Source organism: Suricata suricatta, chromosome 17 (genome assembly GCF_006229205.1).
Source record: "Suricata suricatta isolate VVHF042 chromosome 17, meerkat_22Aug2017_6uvM2_HiC, whole genome shotgun sequence".
Lineage (NCBI taxonomy): Eukaryota > Metazoa > Chordata > Mammalia > Carnivora > Herpestidae > Suricata > Suricata suricatta.
Genome location: NC_043716.1, coordinates 34,830,532 through 34,843,039, shown reverse-complemented (window position 1 = coordinate 34,843,039; position 12,508 = coordinate 34,830,532). Strand labels below are relative to the sequence as shown.

The 12,508-nt window shown below is 56.4% G+C and overlaps 2 protein-coding genes across 3 annotated transcripts in view; both read right to left on the bottom strand.

Moving 5' to 3' along the window:
- Positions 1-27: 27 nt before the first annotated feature.
- HOXB8 (homeobox B8) lies at positions 28-2,129 on the bottom strand. 2 transcript variants are annotated; one of them, XM_029929218.1, is made up of 3 exons: positions 2,062-2,129; positions 1,311-1,782; positions 28-415 (listed from the first exon to the last, which is right to left on the bottom strand). In XM_029929218.1, the coding sequence occupies exons 2-3, from the start codon at positions 1,732-1,734 to the stop codon at positions 108-110; spliced, it is 732 nt and encodes a 243-aa protein (XP_029785078.1). In that variant the 5' UTR covers positions 1,735-1,782; positions 2,062-2,129; the 3' UTR covers positions 28-107. The 2 variants fall into 2 exon arrangements, with proteins under 2 accessions (XP_029785078.1, XP_029785080.1); XM_029929220.1 differs by having other exon boundaries at positions 28-412.
- A 7,862-nt stretch (positions 2,130-9,991) lies between these two features.
- The window catches only part of HOXB9 (homeobox B9), a 3,551-nt gene continuing 1,034 nt past the window's right edge, over positions 9,992-12,508 (bottom strand). Inside the window, exon 2 of the mRNA XM_029927919.1 lies at positions 9,992-10,227. Within this exon, the coding sequence (XP_029783779.1) occupies positions 9,992-10,227 (236 nt within the window). The remainder of the gene's footprint in view (positions 10,228-12,508) is intronic.

Genomic DNA, 12,508 nt, shown 5'->3' with positions numbered 1-12,508 from the left:
CCCGCGAGCGGGGCCAGAGCGCTCTCGGGCGGGGGCGGGCGACGGCGGCGTGGTCGGGGGACCCGCGGACGGAGGGCAGCCCCGACCCTGGCAGTCCCAGCTGGAGCCTACTTCTTGTCGCCCTTCTGCGCGTCGCCTTCGTCCGCCGCCTCCGGGGCCCGCTCCAGCTTCTGTTTCTCCAGCTCCTCCTGCTCGCATTTGCTGCTGGGGAACTTGTCTTTGTTGTTCTCTTTTTTCCACTTCATCCTCCGGTTCTGGAACCAGATTTTGACCTGTCTCTCTGTCAGTCCCAGCGCATGCGATACCTCGATCCGCCTCTTGCGAGTCAGATAGGGATTAAATAGGAACTCCTTCTCCAGCTCCAGGGTCTGGTAGCGGCTGTAGGTCTGTCGGCCTCGCCTGCGTCCGGCGGCTGCTGGGAATGGGGGAAAGGGCGAGACAGGGGGGAGGGGAGGATGGGGGAGGGGGCAGAGATGGAGAAGGTTGGAAGATTCGTGAACCAGCCTAGGAGACCAGTATAATAAGGGCAGGGGACCTTCTACCCCGCGCAGGGGCGGGGGCGCTGGGAGGCCGCGGTCAGCGGAGCGAGGGGAGGGGGGAAGGGGGGTCAGACACCACTGAATCTAAGGAAGCCAGAAAGGGGGAGCCCCCTCCCCTGGTAACCAGCACCAGAGTTGGGTAGGGGTGGTTCAAATCTATTAAAAGTGCCATAAACTTTAGAAGGAAAGATGTGTGTGGGGGGGGGGGGATATAAGACTTTAAAAAGCCAGGATGGGGACGAATGGACCCACCTTGAAAAGCCCCCAGAGCCTCTGCCCCAGAAGAAAAGTTTCTTCAGGGTAATTAAACTATAAAGCAATTGAGAAGTGCAAAAGTTGAGCGCCCCCACTCCCACCACCCTCGCTCCACTACCCCCATAAAACACTAAAAGAGGAAAAAAAGGATGAGAAGAGGAAAAGTAAGGCAGGGTGAGGGGTTTATGGATTCAGGAAATGTCGCTTAGCGACCCCCTTTCAAGGGAAACAAAAAAGAAAGGAAGGAAGGAAGGAAGGGAGGAAGGAAGGAAGAGAGGGAGGGTGAGAGGGTGGGAGGAATGGAGGGAGGAAAGAAAGGAGGAAGGAGAGAAGGAAGGAAAGAAGGAAGGGAGGAAGGGAGGAGGAAAGAAATGGGAGGCGATCGGAAGGCAGCAGGCCGTCCTTCCAGGAGCCGGAGGAAAGGCTCCCGGCCTGTCTGGACGCTGCCCGGCCCCCTGCCCGGCGTCGGGCCCTCGGGTCTCCCCTCCTCCCCGGCCGGCCCCGCCGCGAGCTCACCTTGCGGGCGCATCCAAGGGAAGAGCTGTGTGGGCGACGGGCTCTGCTCTGACCCCTCGGCCTCCTCGCCCAGGCCGCTGGCGGCCGCGAGCTTGCAGTCGGCGTACTGCACCAGGTCTGGATCCTGCGCACCGAACAGGCTCTGTCGCTGCAGCGGGTCGTAGCCGTAGAAGTTGCCCGGGTCCCCGTGGCACGCCACGGCGCACGGGTTCTGCTGGTAGGGAGCGGTGGACAGCGACGACGGCCCGTGGTAGAACTCCTGGATTTGCGACGGGTGCTGGAAGCTGCCGCCGCTGCTGGGACCGTACACCACGGTGGGTCGGCCGCCCAGGTCCTGGGCGAAGCCGCAGTCATAATAATTGGGGCGCAGGGACTCCCCGGTTTTGTATTTGGAGAACAGTGAGTTGACGAAATAAGAGCTCATTTTATTGAATTTTGAGGCGGCGGCGGCGGCGGCGGCGGTAGTTGGGGGCTGTTGGGGAGGGGGTGGGGAGGGGGAAAGGGAGGGAGAGAGAGAGAAAAAAACGCGGATTCGCCGGCTCCTAGTCACCCTCGCCAGGAAAGGAGAGGGAAAGGGAGGAGGGGGAAAAAAGAAAAGAAAGAAAAGGCGAAGAAGATCTCGAAGCCGCCACACTTTTTGTGATTTCCAGGAATAGAAAAGCACAGCGAAGCCTCCAAAAGTCTAAGCTTGCTAGGCAGCCGCGGCTCGCTCGCCCTCCCCCCACCCCCCACCCCCCAAACAAAAATATACCGCCACTTAAAGAGGTCCTCGCTTTACATTTCGAAGAAGGGATGCCAGTTCATAAACAGTTTTCGGTGATTTACTTCCCTGCAAATGAGTTGTTTCATATTTTGCACTGTCTTTTCATGATCATTTGCATCCATTAGAGACCCCGCATCCTATTGGCTTCTCCGTACTCCTCCCGGACAGAACGCAGAGCGAGGGTGCGAGCGAGAGAGAGCGAGCGCGAGAGAGAGCTAGAGCGAGAGAGCGCCAGGGAGTGAGGAGGGCGCAGGAAAAAAAAAAAAAGGAGGGGAAGGAAAAAAAAAAACACCCAGGGAGAGAGAGGGGGAGAGGGGGAGAGAGGGGGAGAGGGAGAGGGGGTGAGAGAGAATGAATACGGATTAAATCTGTTTAACTACCTACATTAATGAGATATCTCTCGCCTCACAACAAATCAAATACCTTCGCAGACCACCCCCAAAGACTGATGTGGGGGAGTCACGGAAAAAAACACGCACACACACATACACAACGCGCCAGGCGTAGGCACGCTGTTAATTTCGCGATTTTAACGAGGCAGTTGGAGTCTTTTTAAATGTCAGGGTCGCTTCGGAAAAATGTAAAAGAACACGGTTTAATTGCGCCGAGTTTTAAAAGGTCCTATAAATGTAATTGGTATTTTAATACAAGTTATCAAATCATACAGCTTCCTCTCCTAAACATATTTTCAGACAAACGAGGTAGTCATATTTAAGGCTTTAATGATCAATTTCCTTATTATTGATAAAGGTTTAACTATCGTGTGGAGGGAATTGGCTGGGTAACCGGCCCCCAAAAAACGGCTGTAAACTCTTTAACAAACTATAAAACGCAATAAAGCCGGAGTCTGTTGTTGTTTATGCCGCAGCGCATAAAAGCTGTTAGCATTTTACGAGTTCTTTCCTCTACAGCTATAAACTGCAGCTTCGATCGCCCCACCGCCCTACTGCAGCGCGGTGGGGGTGACAAAGCCGAAATGAGAATGATTATGGGGGGTTTTTTTCGGCGCAAACGGTGACTTTCTGAGATTTTCACCTCCTTCAGCTGTGGCCAGCACCTGCCCCCATCCCCTTTCTGGAGCCCCCACACCACCTCCTCTGGCCCCATCCAGGCCACTCACCAACTTTCCCTCATTAAACAAACAAGCAAGGATTTTCTTTGGAGAAGGGGTCCCGGAAGGCATGAGGAGGGTCCAGGAGGGGGGATAGAAACTTTCTGGTTAATGGGCACTGGTGAAGCAGAGAGCAAAGTTTGCCTTGCAACGGCCAGTTCCACAGTTCTGCACAGCCTTCTTGGCCTGGAGGGAAGTGCTGGGATGGGGAGAGAGGGTCTCCAGTCAGTGCTTTGGGGGGGCACCTTTGTGTGATGGGCAAGGGGCCCGGGATGCCACTAGCAGGATGACACCAGGTTGGCCTGTCCCACTCCTGCACCCAGGCCTTGGGACCTACTAGCCAAGCTCAGTTGGCTCCCAACCTTCCCTGGCACCTTCTGCAGCACCCTAGGGTGAGACGGCTCCACCACCCATGGCCATCAGCACATCAAAGGGAGGGAAGGGCCCTGGAGGCGGCTGCTGGGCATTCACCGAGGCCCAGGTACTTGGTCTTGGTGCTCCCTGTCCTGTGCTATGCTCTCTTCTGCTCTAGGTAGAGGCTGCAAGAGAGTATCTGCTGGGCGGGGGCACTTTGCAGCCTTCAGCATCCTTTGAGCCATGGTCACTGCCTAAACTGACCTTGGGGTAGATGCAGGAAGGCCACAGAGTCCCCCCCATTTTCTCTCCTTTCCTCTTGGGGAACCTGTAGTTCAACCCAGCTCTCTCTACAGACCTGAGGACCTGGGCCCGGAGGCACAGCATAGAGAGCCGAGGTGAGTGGGCACCACTCTCCTGCCTTTGCCTTTCCCAGCCTACCAGCCTGCTGGCCATGGTGGCCCGGCTTGAGAAGCGTCCCAACCGATGGCCTCCTGAACTGGCTCACCAGCCAAGGAAAGGGAAGAACGAAGGGAGGGAGAGAGAGAAAGAAAGAACATTTCTAACAACAAAGCTAGAGGCTCTACAAACACCGTCAAGCCATTGTTTATTCAGGAGAGAGTGGTTCGCTTCGGGTAAAGGGTGCTTTTGGGGGATCCCATTTACCCCAATCTTTGCAAAAATGAAACCATAAGCTTTTTCCAAGGGGAAATTACCAGGAGGGCCACTTGGTCCTTCAAGAGTGAATCAGGAGAATGGGAGAGGGGATGAAAGGGAGAGAGAGAGAAAGGAGAAAAGGCGGGGAGAGAACCAGGGTCTTGGATTTTTCAGTACAAGGCTGAGGGGGCGGTAAAGCAACGGAAGGCAGAGTTAAGTTGTTGCCGAAGAGAACATTTTTATCAAGTGCGGGGGATTTTATGGTCATGATTTGAGGACTCACCAGTGAGGTAGAAATTCAATGACTTGTTCTAAATCATCCCCACACGGTGCCAGAAATTCCTGATGGAAGGAAAATGTTTCTATTATAAGAAAAAACAAGAAAGAGCGAGGAGATAATTTATAAACACCCAATGGAGCGCAGATTTATTAGAGAAACTCAAGTTGAGAAACTCCGCTTGTCTCTTTGCACCGGGTCCCGGGGGAAGAGACGAGAGACCGCGGCGGGGCTCATTTTAATGAGGGGGTGTGCGGGGGTCTATTTCTCAGGCAGGTTTGTCCGGATTGGGGGACACGAATCAGGCTGGGCCAGGAGGAAATGGGAAATTTGGAATCAAAAGGGTTATGGCCAGACAGCCCGTGGGTCTCAGAAGGAAAACTGCCCCCAGTCCCGGGCTCCAGCTGCTAAATTTCGGAAGGACGCCTGTCCCCCAGGTTTGCCAGGAGCAGGGCCGCACGGGACCGGCGCTCTCACCTGGAAGTCACGGAACGCGGAGACCCGAGCTCCTGCTTCGTGCCGCCATGCCTGCCCCACATCCTTCCGGAAAGCGCCCACTTTGTTTAGCTGCCCAAGTTGGGGCGCGCAGAACCACCGAGAACATGTGAGAGACCTTCCGCGCCTCGCCGTTCTGGGGAGCCCCTGCCCCGCGCCTGGATCACCGGCGCGCGCCCAGCCCCGGACTCGTACGAAGGCTCCGAAGCGTCCGTCCGTGCTGAGCCGCCCCGCCGGCTTTGGGCACCGACGAATCCCCACCAAAGCCAGAGATCCATTATCTCCCCCAAATTGTAACCCCCAAACCCTGGGCTGGCTCTCCCGGTTCCCTCTCCTGCTGATCCCGTTCGGGGGCAACTTCCTCTTCATCCGACCTTCTTCTACCCGCTCGCCCCTTTCACTTGACCTGCTCACCCGCATCCGGCTAGACATTCCTCTAGCTCCCCTCCCAGAAAATCTCATTTTGCCGAACCAATTCTCTTCTTTTATTTTGCCCATTTCCTATTATTATTATTGTTATTGTTATTATTATTATTACAACTACTACCCGTTTTCATGCATTGGTTGCCCTACTCCGACCACAGAAACTGGGTGAGAAGCACTGAGACCTCCTCCTGGGGGAAATTCAGGAAATTGACCATTTGAGGGGAAGGAGGGGAGGCCACACCCTATATCTGAAATCTATAAAATGGGGAAAACGGCCATAATGAACCCTGTATTTTTATTACGCGCAAATTATTCATGACTTTTGGTAGCGCTCAGTTCATAGATTGAGGGCCGACCAAGGTGCGCTGTGCCGCCGCCAGAGCCCGCAGCCGCCGCCGCACCGGGGATTTTCGCGTGGAGCAAGGGTGCCATCTAGCGGCCGTCCTGAGAAAAGGCGCCGCCGCCACGGGCTCCGCCAGTTTCTCCGGAGAGCCAGCCACGGAGGCGACCTGCAGGAGAAACTTTCATTATTAGCAGAAAAGGGGGAGGGAAACGAGAGCAGGCGAGAGAAAAGGCATCGGAAATCAGGAAATGGCTCATGAAATTGTGAAGATAAGCTAAAAAAAAAAAAAAAGGCAAGGGGGTAGGGAGGAAAAAAATAGAAACCATAAGCTCTTTTCCTCTCATACTTACCCCCGACGCCCCCACCCCTACACCTCAAACCCCTAATTTCTGGCGGAGACAACCAAGCAGTGCGTCGTTTATGGCGCATAAAAGGGGGGAAGCCGAGCACTTTTCAAACGCAACGTGATTGTTTCAGATTCTGAGGAGAAACAATTGGGCTTTTTGTGGGGGGAGAGGAGGCCAGGGAGGGTGGGATGGGGCCGTAAAAGGATCAAGAGGCTGCCCGCGCCCAGACGTCTGGCCCCGCCGGACTTGTGTGTGTGTGTGTGTGTGCGCGCGCGCGCGTGTGTGCAGGGGGCTTCTCATTTATGATGCCCGATCTTGGAGGGGGTGCAGGGAACAAAGACAAGAGTCAGAATTGTGACAACAAAGTGTTCTTCCCTCTCCTGTCCCTCTTCTCCCCTCTTTGCCCCCTGGGGCCCCGGAAACCCCTAGCCGGGCCTGAGGCCCCGGGCTGGGTGGGGGTGGGGGCTGCTCCGGAGCCAGGCCCACCCATTCGGCCGCCAGCCCCGGAGCCCAGGCCCAGCTGCGGGCTCCCCGAGCTCCGGAAAGTTTCCCCTCACTGTTTGCTTTGCTGCCGTTTAGTTTCTTAACCTTCAGAAATTTATACGCTATAAACTTTTATAGCGGTCATATTCTTTTATTGCTGCGCACACGGCATTGAATTCCTCTCCCAGCTTCTCTCTGTCTCACACTCGCGCGGTCTCCCTCTCTGAATCTCTCGCTCTCTTTTATGACAACAGATTTCCCCATCTCCGGCTTCCCGGCCTCCGCATCGTCGCCTTTGTTTGTCTTTAAAGAAGCCACCCCGGGCTCAGGACCCAGACGCCGGCGGCGGCTTCCCCGGGAGGCCTCGCCCCCCAACCCCGCAGCTCCGCGTCCCGCTCCAGCCGCGCCTTCGCCTTCGCTCCCGGGCGGAAGCGCGCCTGCTCCGCTCCCTCTCCGCGCCCGCCGGCTCCGGGAGCTCAGGATGCGGAGGGAGCCTAGTCTGCACAAGCTCTAAGGCCCAATTCCTTTCATAACCCGAATGGAACCCTCCTTGGAGGTTGCGGGGCCGGAGCCCTGCCAGATCCAGGAGCTTCGCTTCCTCCTGCCTTTTGCCATCTGTCCGATTTAGTTCGTCCTTTCGTTCGCCGGAGAGGGGTTGGCCTGGCCTTTTCACTTCCAGGCGCCTCTCACTCGGGCCACGCTTTGTCCCCACCTCTACCCCCAACCCGCAGGGTCTCCGCGGGCTGCTGCGCCGCTGGGGTGGGCCCGGTGGACGGCTCAGGCGGGCGGGCGGCCGCTTCCCCCACCGCGGAGGCGGGCAGAGGCCGAATACCAACGCCTGGCTGAGAAGCGCAGGGCTGCGTGGGACCCCGGCCCTCAGAAGAGGTCCTGGCGGGGACAGCGCAGTCTGATAGGGACAGAAAGGTGCCTCTGGAAGCCGAATTTAGTCCTGGGGTCCGCCTGGAGGGGGAAGTTTGGTTTTCTCCGAAGACATTCCTGCTGCACACTCCATCCCTTCTCCCTGCGTGCGGGAGCCGCCTGCCTGGCCGCTGCCTCTACCAAACTGAACCCGCCTCGTATCAAGGCTGCTGCTTGGCGGCGGGGCCTCCAAGTGGAGCCTCAAACTCCAGGTGCCGGCCGGAACCCTAAGGGGCTCACCCTTCTTTTGAGCGCAGGATAGGACAGTCTGGCCTTCCTAAGGCCTCCGTCTATACTCAGTCGCCCTGCTGCAGGGAATAGTTGAAGGAAGTTATGCCTTCCTCACTTGCGTGAGATTTTTAGGTGGCCAAACCAAGGTGATGTTCTCAGGCAGCTGAGAGAGGAACTACTTCCAGGAGCGGCAGGGCTCGGGAATTGGTGGGGAGGTCTCGGATGCGACTTTGGGGGCAAGATCGCATTGCTCCCTGCAGACCCAGACCCTTCTCCAAATCACTAATCTTTTCCTTCCGTCCCTCTCTCGGTCCCTGGGCTCTCCTATTGGAAGGCTCCTGCTCAGTATGCAGAGATCTTGGGACCTGGGGTCCAGACCAGTTCTCAGCAGCCCCCCCCCCAGGAAGTCCTGCCCTGCAAGATCTAAGGAGGCGCCTCTAAGCTCAGGAGTCTCTCTGTTTTCCAAGCTGCCCTCTTAGAACAAGGACCTCTACTTCTGGCCAGGTGAGGAGAGCCAACACAGAATAAGACACAAGGAGAGATTTATTTTCTAGAGTGATATATATTTTTTGTTCTTTTTCTTGTTTTTTTTTTCTTCCAAAACAGACAGTCAGAGCTCTAGGCCCCTCACCCTCCCACTCCCACCCACAACCCCCTCCCATATAAGCGACAACTGAAAACAGGCGAGACAATCACCCCCAAAGAAATCACAAAACACAGCACAATTTCACGACAGCCACCGACAAAGCAAAGAAGTTCTACTGGAATGTCCCCTTGCAGGGTCGGGAGAAGCGGGAGCAAGAAGAGTTCATGGAATTGAAGGGGACTGGACAGTTCCAGGGAAGCAGGGAGGAAGGAGGGAAGCAGAGGGTGAGCTGCGGCCAGCTGCTTAGATGCGGTGTTGCCTCTTTCCTCTGCACGCAGAACCACGTCCCCCCAGGAAGCTCGCGCTCAGGCCACCAGCCAGGCCAGAGTCGAGGGAGGCAAAGCCCGATGCCAGGGGAGGTCTCCTTCGGCTCCTCTGCATGGGTCCAGACGTGGGCAGGATGGGGAGGCATGTGCCAGGCCCCTCTGCTCCTCCCTGTGCTCCACAAGTTATCCCCAGATGAGAGCTCTCCTGAATCGATTCACAATAAATTCTCAATAGGACTCTCCTGCTCTGGCTTTTCCCGGCCTACAGTAGGGCTGAGCTAGCAGGGGACGGAGGGTGGCGGGTGGCGGGGGCTTTCTACAAGGGGCGGCTTGATTCGCTGGTGCAAGGTGGAGCTGGCCGAACAGAGTCCATTTCAGAGCTGGGGAGGATGTGCAAGAACGCAGGGCCTGCGTGGGGCAAGAGAGGCTACAGTCTGTGTCAAGCGGGGCACAGATGAACAGACAGACGACACTGTCAAGGCTTACGACCCACGATTTGACCTCCTTTTGTTGGAAGGAGAGGAAAACAACATGCAGAATTAAACATTTCCTGCAAAACAAATGTGTGTGTGTGTGTGTGTGTGTGTGTGTGTGAGAGAGAGAGAGAGAGAGAGAGAGAGAGAGAGAGAGAGAGAGAAACACCTTCATAAATCCTAAGAAACCTTCGTAAGAGCACTGTTGCCATTCCTTGCCTCTTCCAGCTCACCAGCTTAGGGGCTGAGTTTACCCCATTTGCCCTTGAGTTCAAATGGGGCATAGTTGGGGGTTCCATAGAGATGGTACTGTGATGCAGTGTATTTGTATCAAGCGCAGAGTCTGGGCTTGCTGGTGGCCTGAGGGCTGTTCTGCCAGATCTGGGGTGCGATGGTCTGCATTTGGGGTGTCACTTCATTTGCGTGTTGGCTGTGAGCTTTCCCCATTATCACTGTGGGCTCCAGGCTTTAAGTATGTGGTTTCTGTTGGGCTGTATGCAGCTGGAGTGTCCCTGGGTGACTCAGGACAGGGACGGGGTGGGGGGTGGACACAGGTAGGCTGGAAGTGAGAGGCTGGGGCTTCCCAGAAAAATCCAGGGGACGGCTAGGGGCTGACTAGGGCCTCTCTTTCCTTGTGGCCCGTCACCTTGTTAGAAACCAAACTACACGTCTACCTTCTAAACCAACAAAACTTCCTTCTGAGGCTCAGGGACAAGAGAAGGACAGGTAAGGGCAAAGGAGATGCTCTAGGTGCAGAAAAGGGCTTTGAAGAGAAAAGACTCCCTTCCCCATTCACTGGAACGCATCCCAGACAGCACTGGCCTTAGAGCCATCACTTATAAATAAGCGTGAGATGGGGAAGGGGCAGGGAGGGCCCCGGGGGAGGGGGCTTCACTCTTTGCCCTGTTCCTTATTCATTTTCTTCATTTTCATCCGCCGGTTCTGAAACCAGATTTTGACTTGTCTCTCACTCAGATTGAGGAGTCTGGCCACTTCGTGCCTACGGTCCCTGGTGAGGTACATATTGAACAGAAACTCCTTCTCTAGCTCCAGCGTCTGGTATTTGGTGTAGGGACAGCGCTTTTTCCGGGAAGAGCGAGCGTGCAGCCAGTTGGCGGAGGGGTTGGCTGAAAGAGAAGCAGCGATAGAATCAAAGAAAGGAAGGGGGGGATGAAAGGCCCCCACGTTCTCCTTCAAAGAGGAGGGTCTCCACTCCACCCCTTGGTCTCCACTCCCCATCTTGCATGGCAGAGAGGGGACCTGGGCCTCTGAGTCCCCAGAAGGGGTCCCAGAGATGGGCCAGGAGTTGCTATTGACACCTCCAGGTGAGAGTTACTTGGACAGAGCGGAGCCAATCAGGCTTCTCAGCAGCTCCAGAGCTTCGCCTGCCTGCCTCGGGTTCTCTCTCCATCTCTTTCTCCACTTGGGTCTCCGCCGGTCAGGACTCAGGTCAAAGCCCACCAGGGCTAAAGCCCCTCCCCCCCGCCACCGGCACCACCAGACTAACCAGAGGTGTCTGACCTGCAGGGTCCTGGCTCTAGGGTCTGGGGGTGGGGGGTAAGAGGAGGGTTGGGCTAAGGGAGAGTGGCTTCTGTTCAGCCGCACCAGAGAGATCTCCTGGCCCCTCCAGTCGGGTTAGGTACACCCTGCCTTAATCACAAGCTTGGATCTCCTGGCCACATGGGAGCAGACATGTGTGTCTTGTCCCCCTCCCACACACACCGCAAACATGGGTCTGCACTTAGAGACGCCAACTCCAGCACACTCCAATTCACATGCAACCCAATTGCAACCATTTATCAACTCGAGCCTGTGGACAAGGGAGCGCCAGGGGCTCACAGATAACTTATGGTTGCAATAGTCTCTCCTTTTCCGCCCCTGCTCGGCTCGCAGTTTGGTTAAAGCAAGTTCAGGGAAACTGGGAGGCGAGATTGCTCCGGTCCTGGGGTGGGGAGCCATGGATGATGTAGGGGTAGCTGAAAGCCCATCACAGCACACCTAACTCCAACTGGCTCTGCGTGGTGGTGAGAAGGAGCAGAGAAAGGGGTAACTGAACAGAAGAAGGGGCAGGGAGAGAGGAAACAAAAATATAAACAGGCTTGTCTTCCTTTCACCGTCTCTCTCCCTGCCCCGGAACTCAGAAAAGTTGCCAAATAAAGCAGATCCAATTAAAAATAACAGCCACCCTTTGCTAGATTCTTCTCCCTAAATGAAAAGCACTGAATATATTTAAAAAAATAATAATCTGGCTCGTCCTACACTAAGTACCGTGTCTTACCAATTTGCAGTGCTATTTCCTTAATGTGATTGCCTGGGATGGGACCCGCAGCCGCATTAAATATGAAAGAGGAAAAAAAACTGTTAATAATTGATCCTAGCCAAACCGCTGCCTTGCAGTAATGGGCTTTCCAGGCAGAGTTTGGGGGTTTGGGGTGGGAGGGGGGTCTGTTTGGGTGAGAACCTCGAGGTTTTGGGAAGAGCCCGTGTTACCCAAATACTAGTTCTTGGTATTACCCCTGGCAGGCTGGAGGTGGTAGGACTTTGCAGGGACCTCGGGAGTGGGGCGGTTCTCCACCCTCCAGCAGACAAGGACTCCCCAAAGGGCCCCGTGGGCCACTAGGTTGATAGGAAATCTGGTAGGGCAAGCAGAGACGGAAAAATCTGACCCTCGCTCCCCCAAAAAGAGTGAGGGGTGAGGACTTGTTCCGGTCAGCCTCAGGCTTATTGTTTGGAGCTAAGAACCCCCAACCAGTTTGCCTTTCTCAACCTTCAAAACGAAAACGGTTAGACTCCCCCCCCCCCCCCCCGTCCCACATCCAGCCAGCAGCACCTCCTGGAAATTAGCCAGACTTGGGCTCCTGGCGGGGGGTGCTTCTGGAGGAGAGGGAAAGACGAGGAGGGTAAAGTTTTCCGCCCTGCCGCCAGCCGCTCCCTCCCCCATCCTTCCTCTCCCCAGGGTCCCTTCGGGATCTCCCTTCTCCACCCCGGCTGTCGGCCCCGTAGTTCAGAAGCGATTCCCGGACTCCCCGCGAGACGGACAGCTCGGGCTGGGGCTAGGGAGCCCCGCGGAGCGCAGCGGGGGCTGCAGAAAAGGAAGCATCGAGCCGGGCGAGGATGCCAAGGAGGGGAGGGGGCGGCCGGAGGGAAGGCTCCCGGGGAGGGGCCGGCGCATCCGGGGAGGGGGCTCAGTCACCGGGTCCGCGGCTTCCCCGCCCCTCCCGGCGCCGGCTGCGGACCCCGCGCCGCTACTGCGCGAGATCTGCTAGGAACAGTCCTCCGCCAAGCTGTTGCATCGCAAATAAAATCCTAATGAGCCCCCTCCCACTTCCCCTTGGCCGGCTTTTACGGTCTGCGCGTGGCGCGGGGAGCTCTGCCAGCCGCGCGGCCCCGGGCAGCCCCGTGCACTCC